The 25799-nt window shown below is 38.9% G+C and overlaps 1 protein-coding gene across 1 annotated transcript in view; it reads left to right on the forward strand.

The window, feature by feature from the left end:
- SKAP2 (src kinase associated phosphoprotein 2) overlaps window positions 1-25799 on the forward strand; it is a 172402-nt gene that overhangs the window by 27592 nt on the left and 119011 nt on the right. The window contains exon 4 of the mRNA XM_072153735.1: window positions 14180-14281. Within this exon, the coding sequence (XP_072009836.1) occupies window positions 14180-14281 (102 nt within the window). The remainder of the gene's footprint in view (window positions 1-14179; window positions 14282-25799) is intronic.

Here is a 25799-nt window from a genome sequence, read left to right on the forward strand (position 1 = left end):
TAACAGACGTTATAAGTTCTGGGTCAACTACAACAACTTTTACTACAGTATAGACAAAAAACATCAATGTTCTCAAGAAGCATTTTCAACATTTGACTTTGTAGGGTTTAACTCAATTCTATACCTTGGTCCTCCTCCAGACTACAAGGAAACTAAGCGATCTGAAGAAAACTCACACACAGTGGGGCTCATTTACTAAGGGTTGCGCTGCTCACTTTCGTCAGACCGTGCGCCTTTTTCAGAGATTGCACAGCTTGGACGGGTATTTAACAAGTGTCTGCCCCTACATCATTTTTGAATCCTACAGACAGGACCTTTTATGACTTGCTTTCAAAAGTGTCTTTCTTCTTGCCACTCTTTCATAAAGGCCAGATTTGTGGATTACACGAATAATACTAGTTCTGTGGACTGATTCACCTACGTCAAACCTCTTCTGTTTCTCTTCTTGTCTGTGCTGTTTAGGTGGGCAGCTATATCTTGGTAGGATAGCAGTTTACAGTTTTTGGATTGTACATTTCTCCGTGAAATGTTCAGAGCCTGGGATACCTTGCTACACCGTGCCACAACCCTGCGCTATGTGGGTGGTTCCTTGCTTTACATGATACTGTTTGTTCACTTCTATTATCTCACAAACCTCTAAGACCTTCATCTTCACTTCAGCTGCTGTGGCTATACTAATAATAAATCATATACAGATGTACTCTATATACTAATGATGTGACCTCTAAAGGCAATTGGACTCCACCCAGCGCACCACACAGCAGATATTCTAAGAAGCTTTGGCCTCTGAGGCTGGTGCCACACGCACCGCTTTGTCTGCGTTTGAAAACACAAACGCAGACAAAGCCGCACCCCCTGGGGCGGGCCGCGGCATTAATTTAATGCAAAACCCCGCCGGCTCATTCCCGATCGCAGGCGTTTCAATAGAAACGCTTATGTGATCGGGCCGTGGCCCGCCCCAATGGGTGCGGCTTTGTCTGCGCTTGCGTTTTCAAATGCAGACAAAGCGGTACGTGTGGCATCAGCCTTAGTAATTCCAGAGCAGCAATCGGGTGCTGGAATGAAGTCTGACCTGGCAAAGATTTCAGCCAGATCCAGTGCAGTAAAAGGTGGAAGTAGAGAGAAAAGTTGCAATTTCCTGGCTGTGCACATGATAAATACTCCTCATTTTATTAAGGAGTATTAGAGTAAAGGGGGACTGAATACTTGCAAATTGCAAAGATTTCATTTTCTTTACACTATCTTTATCCTTGATACTTTGTGTTGCTCGATCACAAAAAATATAAACAAAATACATCTACATTTGTGGCTGTAACATTTCAATGTACCGTAAGTGTAAAGTTTAAGGGGTATGAATGAATGTGCAACCCACTGTACATTATCTTTTCTTATATTGCCCAGGGTTGGATTACAACTCCCATTCTGTAAAATATCTTTTTTTTAATAGGCTAAGTTCACACCACAGTTCAAATCGCTGTTCCTTATTTCTGTTAATAACAGTAAAGAACACAGGTTTAACGTATCAATTAAAAATCCCATTGACATCAATGTAAATGTATGTCATCTGTTATGTTCCGTTTAGTCAGGGATCCGTTATCCATACATTTTTCAGAACGAAAATATGACGGTGGCTGCCTCCTTTTGAAAAAACGCACGGATGACGGATACCTGCCTAACTGACCATAACTGATGATATAAAATTGACATTGATGTCAATGGGATTTTTAACTTATACATTAAACCTCAGTTCTCGATTACTTTTTTTTACAGGGGTTGTAAGGTAGTGTGAAATTAGCCTTATGGCAGCAATACATTTGTACAGGACCTAAGTATTTGAGCACATGATCCAGCTTGTCTTCCAACTGGCAACTTGAGAAAGTTACTGTTTAAATACAAGATTTCTGGAAAACAAATCAAATCCAGTTTCCTGCTTTGATTCGTTAGACTCTGCACTCCTAATACCGTGTAGCAAAAGTTTTCGACATATGTGTCAGTACTTGTTAGGCAAGCTGCAGCTGCTGGAATCAAAGGCAGAGGAGAACGTCATGGCCTCGCCATTGAGCGTGGAGTGTGAAACGCAAACAAGCTGCTACATACATTGGGCTCACCCCCTTCAGTGCTGGAGAAGAACATCAGAACACAGAGGCAAAGAACGTGTTAAAACACTTCTGCCAGGATCTTGTTCTGTAGGTGGAATGGAGCTATTTGTGTAGCTCTGTACCCCCCAGGGGGTCGCAGAATGTACTTAGATTACATGGTGCTTATGTAACTCAAAGTGTAGGTGTCACTGGTGGAGAGATGAGCAAGTCGCAGTATAGGTTGCCAAATAATGTGAAGCAATGAGCCAGCAGTTACCATTGTGAAGCTTGTTACAGCAGGACGCTGGTACAAAGTCGCAAATGATAGCTGGAAAAAAGGTCGATCAATTGCATAAGACACAGAAAATTGGTCATGTCTCATGCCGGCCATACACGTTAGATAAATGTTGGCAGAATGTCAGGCTGCTCTATATACATTGAAAATGTGTATATATATATATATATATATATATATATATATATATATATATATATATATATATATATGATAGTGGTGGCTTTTATGAACACAAACATTGGCAAATGAAGTACAATATCCTCAATCTTAGGAAAGTCAGAAAACCTCTGTACATGTTAAATGGTCAATGGTTTGACCCACGGGTGTAACTGGGATTGATGGAGCCCCATAGCAAACATTTGGCTATTGTACCTTCTATACCACCCCCGAATTTACGCTTCTCTTTCTGTACCCCCCAAATTTCTGTAGCCTCCCCTCCATACTACGGGGGTCATTTATCTTATTTCCCCCTTCTCTGAGCTCTTTTTGCGCTTGTTGTGAGTCTATATTTTGCACCTCATTTGTTTTTGTCGTTTTTTTTGCCGCTTATTAAGCGCAATTTTTTTTTTAAATGCGCAATTTATTGTGCAAATCATACCATTGCCTTCCCTAAGCATGGTCAGGACTGGCGTGTTATGGCGCAATTGTATAATTAACCAGGCGCAAACATTTGTAAAGAGGTACTATGTAATGACAAATAGGGCGCAAAGACACACAGCGAATTGAGGCATAGCATTCCAAAAAAGCACAAAATAGGTGCAAAACAGCCATTACGCAGCAAAAAGGCGCAAAATCGGCAAGGACACTTTTTTTGGTGGATATGTCCCCAACTTTTCTTTACCACTTAGGGTCCCTCCTACTAATGATTTCTTTATTTAGTAAAATAAAAAGCATATACTCGCCTCTCCTCTTTCCCAGGCAGCAGTCATGCTTCCTGCTCTGCCGCAGCTGTGCACACTCCTTGAAGCTGGCAGACTGGAGGATGTCATCACATTGTGCCCGCAGGCTTCTGCAGAAGAGGCCTGGCCAATAATAGCCATGGCTAGTTGTTAGAGGCGTCAATTTGCTGGATATAGCTGGATACAGTCTGGGTTGTGCAACCAAATCTTAACCACGAACCAGAGTGGGAAAATCGGGTCCAACCATCTCTAGTGAAGAGTATGTTCACTTTCACTAAAAATTACATTAAATTATCCAATGTACTTTCTCTACCAATTTACAAATTAACTTTTTCCTAGATCTCTGTCTTCTTTCATTCTATAAGAAGTTTTGACGTTTACACCAAGTGCTCACACATGGCATCTAAATTGCATTTTGAATCACAATGAGGAGAGGCTTGGTCTTACTTGTAGACACAAATCAAACACCACGTATAAACATGGCATGAGTGTAATCAGAGCTGTGTTTATGAGCTGTGCACCTGTGTGATATCACATGACCATTATTTGCTAAAACCTGACAACCTCTTATAAGTAAATCCCTTAAAGAAGACCCCCATTTTCTGGATTGCTGGGGGGTCGCATTCTAAAGAATGGAGGAGCTCCCAGCAGTCGGACCTTCACTCATCATCTTCGATCTTGTCACACCCCACCCACTTTGTTTTTAAAAAAATGCATAGTTGCAACATATTTTAAATTCATAATCCCCTTTAAAGGGTTATTCCCACAAATACAAGATTCTTAAATATACTCAGGATAACAAAATAACACATTCTCTAATTCAATGTTATTAACAAAAATACAGCATATTACAGATATAATTCCAACCTGTCTCTATCAGTCCTGGTAGTGTAGATTTGTACCGTGTTAGCCATAGAGAGCAGAATAAGAGTGAAGAAATCAGGCAATACCTTTTTACAATTTTGATTGCCCCGTAAATCATAAGTCTGGAGTCAAGAAGGACATATTGTTCTCCTGTCTGACGCTGTACTGTTCTCCTTCCTGCCTCCAAACCCTACCCTCGCATTCCAAGATGAGCCCACACTGATACACACAGAGACACTTCCTGCCGACAAGCAGCTTTAGGAGAGATACAAGCTACAGGCAGATAAGGTCTTTATCCAGGAAGGGGATGGAGGGACAGCAGATCTGGCAGTGTAGGTTATGGCCGAGATGTGGCAGAGCTGAGAATGTCATTTGTAATATCCATATCATGGATCTCCAAAAAAGCAGAAAGCGAGGCAGCACTCCTGGATAATCAAGGTGTTTTATTCACCCATTGTGAAAATAGCTCCATTGAGGAGCTGAAACGTCGCACCTGCCACAATGGGTGAATAAAACACCTTGATTATCCAAGAGTGCTGCCTCGCTTTCTGCTTTTTTGGATTACCCTTGAGTCGGGTTTACGGGGGCCTGCACCCATACCGGAATTTTTTCCATACACAGTGCTGCTCCACTCCATTTTTCCCTCATATCATGGATCTCATCATCTCTCATCTCTCTTTCTATGTGTCAGATACAAGAGAATGTTCAGAAGCTAAATGAAAGTGTATATAAACCTTGTACCCTGATAATCTAACCACATTGCCAGCACGGAGCATCTCACAGCACTCAAAATCATAATGTGTCTGCTGAGAAAGTCCCTACCCACCTAGGGAGTGATAGGAGCTAAAACAACAATAAAACTGAGCAAAATTGTAAAGTAATGTGTTAAAAATGATCTTTATTTTGTAAACATCACTAGGGGGTTCCAATTTGAGCATGGCTCAATCCATCCTTAATGGCTGCCATCACTGAGTAACCAGTTAATGGGCAACCAGACTTATAGTCTCTTATTAACCAGTGATGAAAATGCATCAGAGGAGCAGAGACATGTATTATATCTAGTAACACCATTATGGTAAAGTCATTGCTCTGTAACCATGTCTACAGCAAAGGCAGGACGTGACACCAGAGCAGTGATGGAGAAGCCCGCTCCCTTGTCCAGCCTCTGATGTTTTGGAGCTGTGAATGAGGGGAGTATTGTTCCTTTGTATCCTAACCACATTGCTTCTCACTTGCCTGCAGATGGATGTGATACCGTCCCTTGAATACATGAGTGCGAGCTATTGCTCGCTGCTGTCTATCTTATGTCGAGACCAACCATGTTATACATTTTTTTCTGCTCTTATATACTACTAGATCCACTGTGTGTACCAGGGATGATCTGCTCAACGTTTCCATAACGAAAAAGTATTTGGTAATTTCTTTTTTTCGAAAGTAAAAGTCTTCCTGTGACATAACTATGTTGGCTCACAAAAACCAGTTTACCAGTTTTTTGTCTGACTTTGCACGTTCTTTTCAGTGCAAACTGCTTGTATATGTATTTCTAAAGTGTCCACACCACATTTATGTCCTGGCTGCAGACAAAATTTGGATCTGAAATGGGCTTTCGGACCGTGCAACATATTTATCATGCAGAGTCTGACAGAATTGTGTCACACCTGCTATGTTAAAGGTGCACCAAAGTTGGTGCTCTCCGTCGGAGCAGTGCAGGGAGCGCCGGATTCCTGAAGAACGGGAGCCACATTGAAGAATCTGTCGCACACTGCACTATACACAGCCAGTTTGCACTATTTTTGATTAATGTGGGCCATTCACCTTTAACTTAATCCATTTTTGAATTTGATGAAACCTGCAGTCAAATCTAACAGATGTGAATACTATTGGGTGAAACCACCATACAGTGGCATAGGAAGTGCCCACTTTCAATCATTATGTGGTCTAGATTTGTTGTTGAAAATGTGCCAGATTACTACTTTTTATTAAAACCAGAAACGGGACATGGTTAAAATTTTCAACACCATGGAGCAGATTTATCTTTTAATTTCCGTTTTTTGCATTTGTGCAATTTTTTGCACATTTTTTTGCGACTTCTTTGAAGCTCGACATGTACTGATTCTCTGTGTTGTGCAAAAACACAGGCACAAAAAATGTGCCAAATTGTGGGAACAAATAGGTAGTGTAAATTAAGACTAAGTCAGGGAAGTAAGAAGACTCCTTATGGAGACAGCTTCCTTATCTCAAACTGGAAAATGTATTGGCATATTTCCTAAATTTAGACTAATCTGCCTTTATCTGACCCAGATTTTACTGGATGAAAAATCTAATACAGAATCAGACTGGTCTACCAGAGTACTAGAGGATCCTCTAGGACAGTGGCGGCGAACCTATGGCACGGGTGCAGGAGGCGGCACTCGGAGCCTTTTCTGTGGGCATCTAGGGCATCACCCCAGAATAGATTCTTCCTGTACACAGGGACGCTATAGAGAAGCTGCAATAGTCCGAATTTACCCTACTCCTTTCAACTGCGTTGGTGTCCTCAACAATAAATTACTGCCTAAATTGCTTTGCTGGCACTTTGCCATAAAAAGGTGGCTTCTGGTTGAAGTTTGGGCACTCATGATCTAAAAGGTTTGCCATTACTGCTCTGGGAGGTCCATGGTTTGACCTAATACTGGACCCTAGAGATACAGCAGAACAAAACCTATTTTGGAGGCTACTGTGGTATATTGCCTTGATTAAGGGAGGATCCCCAGAATAATTTTATTGGATGCTTTTAACGTACCCCAGTTCGACAGTTTAATCATGTCTACTCTAACTTTACGTTACCTTTTACTCACGATGAGTAAATTTGTATGAGGAATCTTTAGAAGCAAGCTTCCTATAATGAATGGTAAGGCGATGTAGTAGAGTAAGAGCAGTGCAGATTTTCCACCTGTCTCCTCCCTGCAATTATCTCCACTGTCATTGTCATCTCCGCGGCTCCGTCACTTGCATTTGGCAGGACATTTTAATTAGCTGTGAAGTTTTAATTATCCCTCTCTGCCTCTAGCTGAGATCCCAGCATTCGTCGTGTGCTATAACTTTTTACAAAGAAGTATTTTTAAACTGATCATTAATTTTACGATCACAGAAATGAGATGCAGAATTTATGCTGTTGTCATTGGCACAAGCTCAAGGCAGCGGTGACAGTATTTCGGATTGGAATAGAATGACTGTGAACTAATGGGGCTCTAAGCATTCTTTTGAACATACATTTCATTTCAATGTCCGATTAGTGTGTAATGTTCCTAATTATAATGCTCATAAACTTCAATCACAGCATTACTTGGCAAAATACAAGTAACAGATATTAAGTGCCTTTCGACAAAGATGGATGAGGATTCAGTCCCACGTTACAGGTCCGGAGAAAGGGGTTGCTTACAGTTCATTGAAATAAATTCATAACATTAGTGAAGAGATTTTAGGGCTATTGTTTGAGGGAGAGTGTAAGATATTTATACACTCTCCTTTATAAAGACAATTATTATAGTTGGTTGGAAAATGATTAATTATTAAACACATTTGACACCAAAAAACACTATGGTATCAGATGGCTACAAGCACACAAAAAATTTGTCCATGTGCCATTTGTTGATTCAACTGATAACACATGGATAGCACACGAACAACTAAATCTCTATGGACTCATACACACGTCCTTAGTTTCCAATGCCCCTTATATGAGCCGACCTCACAGGCTGCAAATTATGGCGCAGTCTTCTACTGTCATCACCGGACCTTACATGGGCCACAAACAATGGAGCATAAGTATCCCTACAGAGATGGCAGAGATTGTCATACGACATTATGCAATGTGATATCGCAATAAGGTTCCCCTGCAGATAAGATTTGTTCATTATGCATATGTCTATATGATAGAAGTATTACAGGAATGTGTTGCATGCTCTATGTTAAAGGTGCACCAAAAAAAGTTGGTGCACTCTGTTGAAGCAATGCAAGGTGCGCCAGATTCATGAAGAACGTGAAACACATTTCATGAATCTGAAGATGAGAACCAAGAAAAAGAGGGATGTATATAGGTTATAAACAAGTATGATCCAAAAATATGAAAAATAAATACATCTTTATTAAATATCCACCACACAATCACCTTTAAAAAAACACATACATATGCGTGTACCTCAGTACACGAAGGATAACAAACATGCATGTGCTCCGTAATCACAATAGTAAAAATATAGCCTGTATCTGGTTAAATAGGTACACAGAATTACAAGGTCAAACTAAGTCTGATCTGATGCGTGCTATACAAAATATTTTTGACATCCATAATCTCTCCATAGTCAAAAAATGTCACAATGGCCTTCAGAAAAAGCTGAAAGTAACTGTATGATGTAAACAAGGATAAATGAGGGCTATATACAGTATCACCAGGTAGATTGGGGAAGGAGCATGACACCCCGCGCGTTCCGCCTCCTGTGTGGCTTCTTCAGGTGTATCTATGGATGTCATATGCTAAAACAAAAGGAGATGCTCAACAAATAGGCTCCAAATGAGATGTAAATAAAGGGTTTTTTATTATTTATAGTAAAGAACTTTACTAAGGGTGTATAAGGCCTTCATTGCATCACAAAACTTGCCTTAGTGTCTAAAATCATATGATGTATTGAAAACACTTTGACCTTCACAAAATAAACTTTCCATGTCCGGCCGAAGCAGATTTTGTGCAAAAAGTTACACATTTCAAAGGTATTCATGTACAAAGTTAAACAAAATAGTGTGGTGTACTAAAAGGCAGCTTTATCAATCCAAATCCAAAAGGGGGCAAAAATATTGGTGTGATCTCATGGCAGGCATCAATTTTATTTTTTGCCTGTAGAATTGCCCAAAAGACAAAGGTTTTCAATGAATTTAGCACAATTGGCACCCACAATCTCTATCATTTGAAACACCAGTCTTTATAAATCTACCAGTTTGGAATAATAAGGGGCTGTGGAAGCTCTTTAAAATGCACTAAATTCTGTCCATTGTTTATATAAGGAAGATGAAAGCGTTAACAAATCTAATAGGATGCGCCAGCTCTATCACACAGCATGAGACACTGATAAATTTGGCGCATCTTCTGCCAGTCTGGTCTAATTTAAGACTGTGATAATCAATCTCCACTAATGAGTCTCTGCGGCTGTCTACTATAAAGCCATAGGCACGCCTTGTGGTGTCACGTAGGAAGACTCCGTATTACTGAGAAATCCTCACTTATAACACATCTACGCAAAATAACACGGCTTTTCGCTTATATACTCTTTAATATATACAAGTTTGGCCCAAGAGATTTCTATGCGTGTCATATACTGTACATTATATATAAGATGTATTTTATATTACATTTAGGCGGTTGCCTTTGTAGTACCGGTACTACTAAGTACATTATACTACTATACTGTTCTATCTCTGTCACTCCTTGGCATGTACCCTATGATCTACATATATACTCTGAATTTCAAAATCACTTTCCATCACATCACATTGAAAAATGTTGAAATTTCGGAAAGTTTATGACTTCCCCTGAGGTTAATGATATCCATACATTAGCACTGTGTTTTTGGCTTGGATTCTTCTACATATTGTATTTTAGCACTGTCAGAAGAAACACACTGGCAGCGCCATTTACCACATAGCAGAATGATGACAGAACGCTTTCTAGTTTTCCTCATCCTAGAACTGCAGAAAATCGAAAAAAATGTCTATACAATTATTTTGTTTGCATTCATGGTTAACCAGACGCATCAAGACTTAGATGAAAATGATGACAGAAGTTTATTATGACGCGGAAGCACAACTGTCGGAATGGAACTGTGCCACCTTCTCCAAGTTTATGTTAATGCTACATTTTGTCAAAATATCCTATTTCTGGGGGCAGAAGTAGTTTTCCAGCTTTACAATTAACCCATCATATTTAGGTCATTTAAATATCGAATCAGATTTACTGACTCAACTCAACTTGTACCATACTGTATAAAGATACCATAAGTTTATCACAAGGGTAAAAATGCGTAAGAGAGTCAAGTGAGAAAAAAACCTGTAGCAAGCAACAATACTTCATCTGGTGTTGACGCAATAAAAAAGTTGTCCTGTGTTGACTCCAAGAGTGGGAATTTATCAAGCGATGGGGTATCATGCACCAGATTTATGTGCATCATATCTCTGCCACCAAATACCGACCGATATACCAAGATGCGCTGGTCTAAGCCAGGCCCTGTGTGGCGCTGTCATCTGCAAAATGAGACCACCCTGGCACAACCCACTTTACCTAAGAGGGGAAAAGTCAGGAACCGCGTTCACGCCTTAGTCCCCCTGCCTTAGATGCGACTGAATATATTTGGAAACTTGCCAAATGACTCTCTTTTAAGTAGTAACAAGTGCCTTGGGGTTTTCTAGCGTGTGTCTTATCCATAGGATAGCTCATCAGTTTTAGATTGTTGGAGGCTCGACACTTGTGGCTCCTCTATTAGCAGTGATCAGTTCCTTGTGCGGTTACACGGGATGAATATCCCGGCGAGCATACCTTCGCCGCGGTGGAGAGGAGGAGGAGTCACCCCTCCCTTCTCCAAAGCGATGCATGGTGCACGGTGCCGTAACACTGGGAAAGATAGGACATGTCCTATCTTTTGCCCGTGTATGGAGTGGTGTGGTGCTGCACGTACCGTCCGCGCGGCCGTTGCCGGCCTATGGTGGACCTATATATGTCCCCCAACAGTTGTATGAATGCAGCCTAAAAGTGTTCTTTCCAACTTTTTGAAACTGATGTCCCGCCTATAGGATATGCCATTGTCAGGAGATTGGACGGGGTCCAACATTAGGACTGCCACTGATTAGCTGATTCTGGTTGCCTCAGGCACCTGAATCAACACAGAAGATGGGGGGAGACCAGCTCCATTATCTTTGTAGTGGCCAAGCCAGGAAAGTGCAACTCACCTGTGTTACAGTTATACAGCTTGGCCACTACATAGAGAACTCATAATAGGGAATGTGGACAAATATCTACTCCATCCACTCCCTGTAGAGTAACTAAAGTATTTATCACAGAGAATTGGGCTCATTTACTTACACGGTCCAGTTGCGATCCTGCGGCGCGTTGTCCGACGTGGATTCGGGTTCTGCCGGGATTCACTAAGGTCGTGCACCCGGTATCCAGTAGGTGTCGCTGCTGCGCCGAGGTCCACCGTAGCTCACCTGGTTCTTCTCGGTGTATGTAAGTGCTTTATCTTGCGACACATTTCGTTTTTTAAATTCCGCAGTTTTTCAGAATCCGCCGGGTTGCCCGCCACCACGCCCCCCAATTTCTGTTGCGTGAAAGCTGGCGCAATTGCGTCAAATCCGATCACGTCAAAATCCCAGCGGAATTTGTTGCAAAACGGAAAAAATTCGGGAAACCCGACAAAAGTGTGGCCACGGAGCCCTTAGTAAATGAGCCCCAATGTCACATAGAAGTTTCATAAACTCATTGTTTAATGTCATATATTTTTTTTAATCTTTCTTTCTTTATCCATCTATCTAGCTTTCTATCATCTATCTATCTATTTTAAATCAAGGCGCCTTCTGGTGCAGTAGTATGAGCAAAATGTACTTTCTGCAGAATCTAAACTTTTATAGAGTAAAACAAAATATAAAATAAGAAAAAACGATAACTTACTACCTTATATACTCGAGTATAAGCCTAGTTTTTCAGCACAAAATTTGTGCTCAAAAACCCTAACTCGGCTTATACTCGAGTCAACTGAAAACAAAGACAAAACTCACCTTTCTGACGTCACCCATAGGTCCTCTTCTGTCTGAGACAGTCTGAGACAGAATAGGACCTATGGGGGACGTCGGAAAGATGAGTACAGTGTTATTTTTTTTCCTACTACAGGGGCTGGACAGGCTGCATGCTACAGGGGCTGGCAGACTATATACTGGGAGGCTGTAACCAATGCATTTCCCACCCTCGGCTTATACTCGAGTCAATAGGTTTTCCCAGTTTTTTTGTGTTGGAATTAGGGGTCTCGGCTTATACTCGGGTCGGCTTATACTCGAGAATATACGGTATATATTATCAATTATTATAAAAAACATAACCTGGCAAATTTGAAATTACTAGTGCATGAACTGTTATGTATTTTTTTGTATTAAATTAACAAATATTACTGTACATTCCTTTATTTCTCATTATTTATAACTTTCCGTACATTGGGGAACAATTTACTAAGTGCTGTGCGCCAGTTTTTTTGTGGACTTTGCACATTCTTTTAGGTGCAAACTGCTTGCACAGGTATTTAAGAAGTGTCTGCACCAAATTTGTGTCGCATAAAAAACAGTTTTGTGGCGCAGCTGCACTAACCACTATGCAACACATATTCGGGGGAGTTCCGCTGCTCAGTCAGACCGTGCTCCAGATTTGTCATGCAAAGTCTGTTGCACGCCCTATGTGCACCAAAAAAAGTTGGTGTACTCTTTTGGGAAAATGCAGGGGGCATCAGAACAGGTGCCAAAAATCCTTAATCTGCCACCCCCTGAATTATACACAGGCAAATTGCATTTAGTGCAGTTTTCACTACTCTTAGTAAATGTGCCCCAATGGTTGTAGATTGATACACAGTATTTACTGTAGATTCTACACTGTGGCGCTTGGTTTGGACATGTTCTCCTTATTCTTTCGGCCTAAATGCCTTTCTGCATCTAAATAACATTGGCGGTTATGTTATAATATAGATTGTCTCCCTTGCATCAATAACCCATCCAATCTCTTCCCTTTCTTGGTTGAACTTGATGGACATGTGTCTTCTTTAAACCATATTAACTATGTAACTATGTACTTCTCCTTTTGGGAGTCTCTATGGAAAGTGATTAAAAAAGCCAAAATATAAAATGGAGAGTTTTACTACAGGCTGTAGCACAAACTTTCATATTTCTTCATAATATATATATATATTAGGACTTTTAGGCATCTTTATTTTTATTCCAGTAATATCTTAGGGAATCGTCAATCTACTAGATCCCCCAAATCACCCAGACAATACCTCATTATTGGATTTAATTTTTTTCTATGCTTGCAAATGGCATTAAGCACCCCTTAGAACTATAATTAGCATCTGTTCTAGAACAAGCAAAATTGGTACATGAACAGGTATGGCAGTACCCCAGCGTTGCACTATCCATGAAGTGAGTTGAGCCTTTTGCCTTAGGCAGCACCACCTGCAAGAAGTTGGGGGTAGCATCAGGATGGTGTTCACATGGGTGAGAAACTATCTGGAGAACCCACTTAGTAAAAAATAACCCGAAATATTACTTCTGGATAAGGCAGGAAGGGGGGGGGGGGGGTCATTTACATAAAGATAAAGACACTTTTCTCGAAAATGATAGATCACTGTATAACAAGAGATGTAAGTCTGGAAGCGTTTAGAGTAATGATTTTACTTGTGAGGTGACTTAAAATATAGTACACCCCCTTCAACCTGGCAGAAGCTAATGGGGGGGGGGGGGAGGGTTGGAGAGATGTGACAACAACAGCATGAAAAATCTCTCTCTCTCTATATATATATATTTATAAATTGTACATTTTTAATAACTCTTTTTCCATATTTATGAAATGCAGCTTTAAAAAGTCACATATTACTTCAACTTGCAGGCAAATAAACTAAAAGTAAATACTAAAATATATATATATATTTTTGTAAAAAAATTCAAATGATCTAATGAAAATAACATTGCAGACAACAAAAATAATGCTAACATTTTTTATTTTATGAAATAATAACAGTGCTATAAGTGATAACTTGATTGTCTTTTACTATTGATTTTTTAAAAACAATTTTAGTGCAACTATTCTAAATAATTTTAAAACAATTCTTCTTTATACATGGTAAATATGATATCAGACAAATATTTTCAACTTCAGTTGTGTCTACAGTTTAGAAAAAGCAACCAAGAGGCTGATACAGATCCAGCAGGCACAGATTATACAAGTTGTAGACATGTGACATTTTTTTCTTTCCCTCCAGGAGACTCAGACGATGTGGAAGAGGCTGATGGGTTTCCTCACCCCCCTGACACAACTTCTCTTGCCTCTGACCGAGATAAGGATGAGGAGCTGCCTTCTGAAGGTATGCTTCTGCTTATTTTTCCATACGCTGCGCTCTCCTACAAATTATTGTAACAAGATACTAAATAATTGTATTACAGGGTTTCAGACAAAAACCTAAAATAAATTAAGGTTACGGCCATTATGTGTGTTTTCCTTCACTCTGAATCTTTTAGGACTGAAGAGCTCCCTCTAGTGGCTCTTTAAATGAAATTGATTTTATTTTACTGCAAAATATATTTAAATAGCAGTTCACTTAGGGATTATGTCATTTGTATTGTGGTTTCCACATATCATTTTCCCTTACATAGTTTGTCCTCCACATTAATTGAAGAAATAGATTTTCTTACAGGTTTTTTTTTGTTCCTAATTTGAATCATTTCTTACTATATGATTAATCTACCGTTTGGATTTTTTCTTGATATGATAAGTATATACTTCCTGGTTGGTAAAAAAAATATATATGAGAGTGATATTCTGGTTCTAGGTATATTTGCTATCTAAAAAAATATAGATATTAGGTAAAAAATCCCATTTTTATATTTCTTGATAATTAAAATAATTTTAACTACAATAATTTTTTCACATTTCCTGGTAAACAATTCAATTGAATAAAACATTATTGTTTTACTATATTTGTTTATTGTTTTACTATATACATATATATCTTCTTTTTACAGTACAGCAATACTACAGTGTATATTACTTTACATTACCAAACCAGTGTAAAGATATCAATAATCAACGTTACTTACCCCTATGCCCACCAATATCCCTATATATATATATATATAAAACTTCTTTCTATCTACTTTTTTACATAAGTATAACAGTACAGCAATACTGCAGTATATATTACATTGCAAAACAGTACAGAGATGTAATATATATCAATAATCAACTTTCCTTACCCTTATGCCCCCCCCATCCCCACCCCTGTAAATATATACTGTATATATATATATATATATATATATATATATATATATATATATACTTTATTATTTTGTTTATGTTACCATTTGTTAAAAAAATATTTGATAAAAAATGTTTTTTAAAAAAAGTTTGATAAAATAAAAATAATAACAAACAATTTGTTTCTTTTTTTAATGGCTACTCTGAATAATTTTCCGCGTTGTGTTATTATAAACTGTGGACATACTATATAAATGTTCATTTTTTTTTTTTAAAAGGGGACATTTATGGGGCCAGTATTCAGAAGCAGTCATCTATATGCAGTAGACAATGCCCAGAACCATTTACTCCTATAACTCTTTTATGCTAACATTTTCTTCTTTCTAAACAGCAATAATTGATGACGCTGTACATAAAGAACCGTTTTGGAAAAGTTAGCAAATGATATTTTGCAATGACTTCCCTGGGCATTGTATGTGGTCTCTTGTGATTTAATTACATGCAGGGAGTGAAGGCATTAGAAGTTGGTTATAAAGTTATGATTGAGTAATGCTTTGTGACACGATATGATGATCAGGCAGGGCCACTCTGTCTCGAAGTACAATTGCCAAACTAAAATATGCTTCCTGCAACACAGCACTCAAGGTTTTATGTTATCCAGATCATTCCCGTTGGATACATAAATTGCCTTTATGGGGTATAAAATTATGTCTATTGCAGAGCAGGGATAAGTGAGCCGCATGCATGTGTCATAAATACTGTACTCAGTGATTCAGGGAAACATATTTTGTCATTCGCAGAACTTTACCCCTATACATGGGAGAAGTTAGTATATTCCATCTTGTTCTGCCCCCCAAAAATGATTTACTTTTATAAGAAATGAAACACTATTTTGCTTTACTGGAGTATTCATCAGTAACTATCCGAGAATAGCTCCCTTAATGCTCACTTATTAGATTTAGATCAGGCCGGGACTTAATACATGTTTATTGTATGAACAATATCATTTAAAGATAAGTCTATAACGATGAACCATAAAATCCACTGATTTAATGGGAATTCAAATTTTATGACTATATTAAAAATAAGGAGTTCAAAGGTATATGCAGTGAGGGCCTACAAACCTGTCATGTGTCCGGTCCAGATATCTGTCATATCTGGGCCTCCACACTTAACTATTCGTATTCTGGATCTAACACCTGATCCGTCTGTGGCTCTTTTGCTTGAGTTTTTAGAAGCACTGGCAGGGTCGAAATGTTTCACGTTACATCTGGAATACGAATAGTTAAATCCGCCTGAATGAGCAGTCTCTCTCGGCCTTACATCATGTCTCGTTGCCTTCAGTGAACTTTCCAGCGCCCTATTTTATTGCAAGAAAATTGTTATATTTTTTTATTCATTAATCTCTACTGTTTATAAAAATATATCTGGATTCATCTTCAAATTTTAGTTTTCAATTTTTTTTTTGTATTTTTTTTGTTAGCTGTCACAGATTTCTCTATTAAATCTTTGCAGGCAGAATTTTTAACAATGAGTGAAACGAAATTAGCCCAGGTCACGGCGAGGTCTGTTATTAAATCTTATTGTTATTGTGTCCTTTTGACTGCTTTCTTTTGTGGTTCACACCAACCAAAGTCTATAAACTGATAGATTATGAACGCTAAACAAGATAAGTATTTTTCATAATGCTAATGTAATTTTCAAGGTACCGAAAAGGTCACATCCCTATATTTCTATATACATTAGGAATCTCTCTTATTTCTCCCTCACTATTCCTCTGGTTCAAAAGTTCATCCGGTTCCCCAATGGCCTCCTAATTTCCCAGTTATTCCCCGAAGCCATATGTGTTTTGGTTTCTTTATGGATTATTAGGTACTGTAGGAAAGTCAAATAAGTTATATCTTCTAATGAAATCCTAGTACACTTCAGATCAGTGATGCCTAGACTTGATTGCTAGTAGTAATTATCACAGTCTGGGTATAAAGTGATTGGTTTTACATGGTTCTGAGCAGAAGAACAAAAATCTACAGTTAACTGCATACAAGTAATGTAATTACATATCACAAATGTATAACGTAGATAATACGGGGGATACGTTTTATGCTGATTCATAGAGAGACGGTAAGTTCATGCGCAGAATAAGCCAAGTTCATACGCAGGTTAGTAACAAGCTCCGAGTAGAAAATTTTTGATTTTTACATCGGACCTAGATGCTGGAGATTAATGGAATTTCAATGAAGGACTAAAGTGGTCACCAATTTGTCAGTAAAATTAATGGGGCTTCGATAGTCATGTCTTCTCATTAATACTAGTTGTTTGAAAGGTGCTTCATACAATAGAGGCGAGATAATTGATTTCTGAATAGGTTTCCTGTTTCGTGTATCGATGTGTCGTTTCTATGATATCTAAATGACAGATTTCAATATCAACACTCGTATTAAGGTATCAGAATTGTATTATTTTTCTATTGATGTTCATTGACCGATCACTGGGAACAAACGCGAAGCATCAGAAGAGATGGTGTGAAAATAAACCTAGATTGGACGGGCTGACGTGGAATACATTTCATTTTGGCAGCTGAAACAAAAACCTTCATAAAGATTTAGAGCGATCGATGTGACTGTATGATTTCTGGCTCAGCACATTAAGTGTTAAAAGGGAATCCTCAAATCTGTATTTTGTGGGTTGGATAACACAGGCATAAACTACCAAAATACTATAAAACTACATAAATATTAATACTACAAACAAGAGAAACATAAACTCTTTTATGCTTTCTCATCTGTCTAAATTTTATCGCTTCTTGAATTTTTGTTTTCAAATCAGAAATTTAGTTGCATTCTTTTTTTTTATTTTAAGGGACAAATCTGTTGCTTTGAGAAAACAATTTGGTAGATTGGTATAAACATCCTTGCACAGTTATAATAGCACATATATGTATATATATAGATATATATATATATCTATATATATAAAAGTAAGGAGACAAACTGGCAATAGTTCACAGATATGATGTTACGAAACTCATATTATTGCACCATATCAATAAAGCTACCAGCAGGTCTGTCAATAGTAATAACGTTACAGGCTATAATGTGCAGCGTTATAACTAAATCCTGGATCGCATTTCTAGAAAGAAATTTCCTTTTGACATATCTCACTTGCTGCAATTTAATTATGGGATGTATTTGTTTATGATGGTTGGTAAATCTGCAGACGGGAAGGATGCAGTTAAAAGAAAAAACAGACTGGCGTCGCCATCCCAGCTGCTGCATGTACTTGTAAGGGTTAAAATTGCATCATCCAGCTACATGCCCCATTAGCCAGATCTGTGGCTTCTAACGTATGTAGATATATTTACCAGCGTTCAAGTCTTTTGGAGCTATGAAAAAAAGGGTTAAAAAAGATTTCAACAATGTTGAAAAGTTTGTGCTAAAGAAAGTTAAATTAACAATAAATTATACATATATAATAGATATATATATATATATATATATATATATATATATATATATATATATGGAAATTGATATGGATGCATAGATAAATAGATATAGATAACAGAGATAGAAAGACAGATAGATAGATAGATAGATAGATAGATAGATAGATAGATAGATAGATAGATAATCCAAGAAATTGGCAGGACTATTAACTATTCATTATTGGAAACCCAGGCCGAGGCTCTACGGCTTTGCACCCACTCTTAGCTTTGGTGCTCTGGATCTTCATTTATTAAGATAGATAGACAAATGTAGAGATAGATGTAGATAGAGATCGATTGATAGATAATAGAAAAACATAGGTAGATATAGATGGATAGATAGAATAAATGGAAAGATAGAAAGAAAGGAAGCTACATACAAAGGTCCGGAGCAGCACTGCTTGATGTATACCAATAAAGGGTGATTGCCGTCAGAGTATGGCAAGAACACTGAGTAATTAAAAAAAAATAAAAATAGGCAACACTCTAAAACGATGTGCAAAAAACAGGTGGATTAATTCCAGAGCCAAGTTTCAGGTTCCATCTCTGCCTTGTCTAGCTTCAGTGAAAGAGTGAATTAACCCTTGCAGAGCTAGATAGGAATATGATCCTACCAGGAGAGGTCCAGACTATATAACTAAGAGCCTGCACCCAAGCTGGCTGCACCTGCTTGTAAGTCTCCCAAGAACAAGAACATATTGCTTATGGTCAAGCAGCCTCAAAGGGGTTTTCCAGGGATAAACATAATTCATATTCAAACAGGTCATTAAAGGGGTATTCCCACATAGACAAGATTCTTAAATATACTCAGGATAACAAAATTCTCTAATTCAATGTTATTAACAAAATACAGAATTTCACAGATATAATTCCGACCTGTCTCTATCAGTCCTGGTGGACACAATTTTGTTTGCCCCTGGACCCGATCCTGGATCTTCTGACTTTAGGGTCAGCAGACATATTGTTCTTTCGTCTGATGCTGCACTGAGCTGTTCTCCCTACCCTGATAATCTAACTACATTGTCAGCAAACAGCACTAGAAGAATCATGAAGTGTCTGCTTAAAGCGTCCCTGCCCACACTCTGGAATCTTACACTGTCCATCACTGAGAGATAGGAGCTAAACAGCAATAAAACTGAGTAAAATTGTGAACATCACTAGGGAATGAAATTTGAGAATTTGCTTTCATGCGCAAACCCTGTTAAGCAGGGAATGACTATGGATACACACTCCCTATAAAAAGAGTAGTGCTCACTTTGTCACGGTTGTTCCTCTAACACTCCTCTCAACAACATATGCTGTCCAGGGTAACGGGAAGCAAAATAAGACATAAGTTACCGCACTCTGAATGCCCCATATTGTCACACTGTGAGTATTCAGGATAGATAAAAGATATAAAGCCATAGATAGATATCTGATAGATGAAATATATGTTTATATAAGAGACATACACATAGTAGAAAGAAAAAAACAAATAGTTATAAAGGAGAGATGGATGGATAAAGGATATTTCATTCCCTACCTTAGGATGCTGTTAGTTTGGGGTCATAAAAGTTGGTGACAAGTTCCCTTTAAAGTTCGGCTCATGCTATTTTTCTTTTTTTCCCTGTTTGGAAGCCAGTGGAAATGATTTGATGGATAGAGTATCACGGTATTGTATATAACTTTCCTAATGAGAAAGCAGATAACGCTTTGGGTCTAGATGAGTTATTTGGCTCGGAGTGAGCAGTAATCGTCTGTGCCGCACAGTTTGTGCAGGATGACTGCACACATGGCCATTTGGCTGGCAGCACCACAACAGTTATGGGCTTTCACCGATGTTGTTGGCTGGGAAGTGTTTGCTTTATACTGCCCGAGAGGAAGCAGGAATTTGTATTGTGTGTACAGTGGGGGATATTGATCAGTGTAATTACACCTGTTTTATAGAACAGGTACATTTAAAAGAATACTTTTGGGTCTAAACACTTCATTTGTTAAAGGAAATAAATCATCAAAATCAAGCAGGATATACCGGGGATACTTACTCATAGATCCAGGCACTGTGACTATGGTGACTATGGTAATCTTCTTATATTTGTAATCCATGGCCACCTTCCTTCTAAAATCAACTTTTAATCAGCCAGTAGTGCTCTGGGGGTGTTACCAGAGCTCCTCCATGATGCAGCTTCACAGGTCATTACACTGTATCACCATGCCCCTTCTCCCTCGGCACTTTACAGAAAGTGCTCTGCACAGTGTAACAGTCTGGGAAACTAGAGCATTAAGGGGCTTTGCTAAAGTCCCCCAGTGTCCTTCTATGGTTCATTAGCATAATTTTAAAAGTTGATTTTAGAAGGAATGAGACCGTAGATTAAAAAAATATTAAAAGATTACTATTGTCACAGTGCCTGGATCTATGAGTAAGTGTCCCCAGTTTCCTGTACGGTCTGTCATTTTTTTTATAAAGTGCAAAGTGTCCAGAAAAATCTGGAATTCATTTATAAATGCACAAATACAAGGAAACATGTTCCATTATAGTGTACCTAAACTAGGGATTAATAGTAAAACAAAAAAAAAAAGATAATACATACTTGATATTTTTCTCCAGTGTTAGGGCTTGTTTTTATGGAATGAGTTTAATTTTTGTCTAATAATAAGCGAGCCAAGGGGCGTGCATAATTATGGAAATGCAGAGCCATGAGGCGCTCAGGTGACATGAGTCTGAGCGCCTCAGGCTCATTTACATATTTTTATAAAGTAATTTTCTCAGTAATACGGGAGTTAGCTGCAAACTGCGCCATCATCCCCTAGAGGTAACGAGCATACATAAGTAATCTGGTAAATGTCCTTTAAGCAAATAATTTGTAAAGTGTAAAGTTATGCAATATACTTTCTGTATCAATTCCTCATGGTTTTCTAGATCATAAAAATAATCTTTATATAAATAGCACCATCAAATTCCTCAGTGCTTTACCTCGTCAAGTGATGTCCCACAGGTGCACTGCTTCTTAAAACACACAGCTCTTATTACTCTCTGTGATATAGCGGCTCGTGCACCTGTGTGACATCACATGACCAGGGACAGAATTGATATAGAAAGTATAATGGAAAAATCTATAACCTTTCATTACACAAACAATATCATTTATTTGTTGAAAGTGGACAACCCCTTTAAGACCTAAAAACATGGCAGCCTAGCCTGAAACCCTATTGTTAGTGCTGTAAAAAGGTTGTTAATTCTGTGGTAATCCCTGAGGGGTTAAACAGCAAGAATTGGATCTTGCTCTGCCTTAAAACTTAAAGAAAACCTACCATCACGGATCTACCTAGTAAGGTAGATCTACCTAGTAAGGTAGATCCGGTGGCAGGTTCCTCTAATCTATAGAAGTATAGCCCTTTTTAGGCTAAGCCTTAAGTGCCCCAAATCTTTTAGGATTTTTAATGGCCCTTATATGCAAATTTACTAAAGAGACTACTGGGGCGTGGAGTAGCCGGAGCTGAGGCTACACGGCACGGCTACTACACGCTCCAGTAGCCTCTTGCGATTTGCCTACCAATCCATCTTCAGCCCGCAGCTACGAGGAGGTGCGCACACTCTTCAACAAAGCCGGGTTCTGTGCATGCGCAGAGTGCAGGCTGATGGCTGAGTAGCATCGGCTATGAAGCCGGAGCTACTGCGCATGCACAGAACTCTGCTTTTTTCAGACGAGTTTGCGAAGCTCCTCATAGCTGCACTCTTAAGCTGGATTGGTAGGCGGAACGCAAGAGGCTCCTGAGTAGCTGCGCCATGTAGCCTCAGATCTGGGTACTCCACCCCCCAGTAGCCTCTTTAGTAAATTAGCATATTAGGGGCATTAAAATTTTAAAAGATATGGGCAACTAAAGGATTGGCCCTAAAAGGACTTTCCTACTATAGATTAGAGGATCCTGCCACCTGATCCACCTTAATAGGTAGATCCTTGGTGGTAGGTTCCTTTTAAAAACATGGCAGCCAAACCTTAGAACCCATAGTGACTGTAATGGATTGGTGGTCGCTAAGGGGAAGCTTTCGGTATAGATTGAAGATACTGAACAAAGCAGGTGAAAGATTTTGAAGAGTTGGTTCTTCTTGCAGAATATATTTTCCAGAGCTGGTTACTATTTATAAAGTGCTCTCCCTGCTGCCGCTTACAGAGTGGAGCTGTCATATTAAAGGCATATATTACACTTAAAATAATAGTACAGCTACATGTCTGTGCTGTGCTGCCAGTACGGAGAGACTAAACATGTGTGTCATGAGGCTTTACTGGCTGCAGTTTTAATGTCTGGTATCATTTCTATAGATGACTAAGTGCATGTGTCGGTAGCAGACCTGCTCAATGGCGCGCGCTCATTATAAAAATAACAACATAAATCTACATATGAGAATGAGACTAAATAAGGACTGTGCCATAGAAAACTCGAATTGCATGTTAGAAAGGAAAGATCTGTCAGCAATTCTGCCACTTACTGGCACAGTTCCTAATCTTCTTTTGAAATGTTGAACTAAAGTTCAGTTCACACCGGCAACAGGGTTTCCGTTACACCCTCCGTTTTAGGAAAGCGTAACAGAAACTAAGAACAGAAGGTGAATGGTTGGCTTCAATGTACAGAAAGTTAACCTCCGTTATAATAGAGGAAGGAAAAATACTATTTTTTCAGCATGGTGGCTGAGTGGGTAGTACTTCTTCCTTGCAGCGCTGGAGTCCTGGGTTCAAGTCTCACCCAGGTCAACATTTGCAAAGAGTTTGTATGTTCTCTCCGTGTTTGTGTGGGTTTCCTCCAGGTACTCAGGTTTCCTCCCACACTCCAAAAACATACTGGTAGGTTGTTTAGATTGTGAGCCCCATTGGGGACAGAGACGAATTTGGCATTCTTTGTGCAGCACTGCGTAATCTGTAAGAATTATTATTATTATTTTTTTTTTTCCTCTATGTGATAACATAAGGGGGGACAGAACCTGGTGAAGGAGGTGTGAACTGAGGTGTGCTCGTTCAAAAATGTTTTGCCTTGTTAAAGGACATCTACCACCAGCATGAAAGACTATTTGCAAATGAGCCTAAGGGGCTCCAGGCTCCATTAACACCTATGGAGCCTGGAGCCCCTCAGGCTCGTTTGCATACAGGTCTTCATCCTGGTGGTAGATGACCTTTAACTGGCCCAATAAATGTTGATAGTTCCTACTGCAAGCGTTTAGGTCTAAACCTGTCTCCATTTGGGATTACCGGTAACTTGAATTTCCATTTGAAGAAACAATTTAACCTGCTAAAGTTTGCAGCCTGGAAAGGTAAGTTCGGTTTTACCATCTCCATATGAATCAAGTGAAAAGACTTCTGCTCTGCTATAAGCCTTCAGTAATAACTTGGTCTTCAGACATGAAGTATAAATGAAAATAAATCATAATACGTTAGATTATATTTGTAGTGTCTACACTGGATCTCCTATATTTTCCATGTGATATTTGTCTGCTTTAGCTAATGCATGCTCCATTATGTATACATTCTGTACTAATTTTACCCTTGGGTACATGGAGTTACCATTAACAAATTACTAGCTAATGATGATGTGCTATGATCTAGTTTAAAGAAAGTCTTACAGACTAAATACACTTTGCAAAATATGATGTATTTTTCTATTCCTTTGGTTTGGTGTGTAATTTTAAAGCGTGCCATATATGTTCAGCTGTCCTCCTGATACTTACAGTATATCCACTTCAGTGTAGTGCACCTTGCTCTTCCCTTATAGTAAATCCAGTCTACAAGCACAGCACAGCTGATAAATGTCTGGGCTGTAATTCTTTAACCAGCAGCAATACTGACATTAGGGGTCCCCATATCCATCTCTCCTGGACGCATCCAGAAGGTTCAGATGGAAAAGGTGATGCACATACCTATCTTGGATAGTGGTACTGCGGCAGTGCTGTGTCCACCTATACAGGGTATAAATAAAGCAGAAACAAACGGTGTGGCCAGCTCACCTTCGCGGTTAGGTATGCAATCCTCCCGATGCACGGATATGTTCAGCGTGCGGACCCTCCACGCAATGATAAGGCAAACATCCAAAGGAAATCCAGCATAGTCACGGAGAATGCATTAAAATCCAGTTTCTTTTATTTCTTCATATTAAAAATTGCATGACAACACATAGAGCAACACACGGATAAGTCAGACCTATGCGTTTCGTCTAAATCAACTTAATCATGGTCCCGATTAAGTCAATGTGTTGCTCTATGTGTTGTCATGCAATTTTTAATATGAAGAAATAAAGGAAACTGGATTTTAATGCATTCTCCTTGACTATGCTGGATTTCCTTTGGATGTTCACCTATACAGGGTAGACTGTGTACTGTGCCCATATATACAAGATAGCATTTATAGTACTGTGCTGTGCCCATATATGCAGGAAAAGACAATTAGTGCTGTACTAAAGAATAGTAGTAGTAGTACTGTGCTGTGCCCATATATAGAGGATAGAAGTAGTACTGTGCTGTGCCAATATACACAGGATAGGACAATTAGTACTGCAAAGTGCATATCCATACAGAAAAGAAGTAGTGGTATGGTGCTGTGCCCATATACACAGCATAGGACTATTAATACTGCACTCTGCCCATATATATAGGATAGGAGTAGTAGTACTGTATAGTAGTGTGCGGTGACCATACATACATGATAGGACAATCAGTACTGTATATATATATATATATATATATATATATATATATATATATATATATATATATAGTACTGTGCAGGCTAGGAATAGCTGGCTGGCTATATACAGGAGACTGGCCAGCTAAATACTGGGGCAGGAGACTGGCTATATATAGGTGACTGGCTGTCTATATATTGGGTGCAGGGGCTGGCTGGCTGGTATATACTGGGGGACAGGGGGTTAGCTATATAATGGGGGCCATTGGTTGGCTATATACTGGGGCTGGCTATATAATGGGGGCATGAGCTGGCTGGTTATATAGTGGGGGCATTGGCTGGCTGGTTATATACTGTGGCTCATGGGCTGGCTGATTATATACAGGGGCTGGCTATATACTGGGTGGAGACTGTGACCAATGCATTTCCCACCCTCGGCTTATACTCGAGTCAATACGTTTTCCCGGTTTTTATGGTAAATTAGGGGCCTTGTC

The sequence above is a fragment of the Engystomops pustulosus genome, chromosome 5 (genome assembly GCF_040894005.1).
Source record: "Engystomops pustulosus chromosome 5, aEngPut4.maternal, whole genome shotgun sequence".
Taxonomy (NCBI): Eukaryota; Metazoa; Chordata; class Amphibia; order Anura; family Leptodactylidae; genus Engystomops; species Engystomops pustulosus.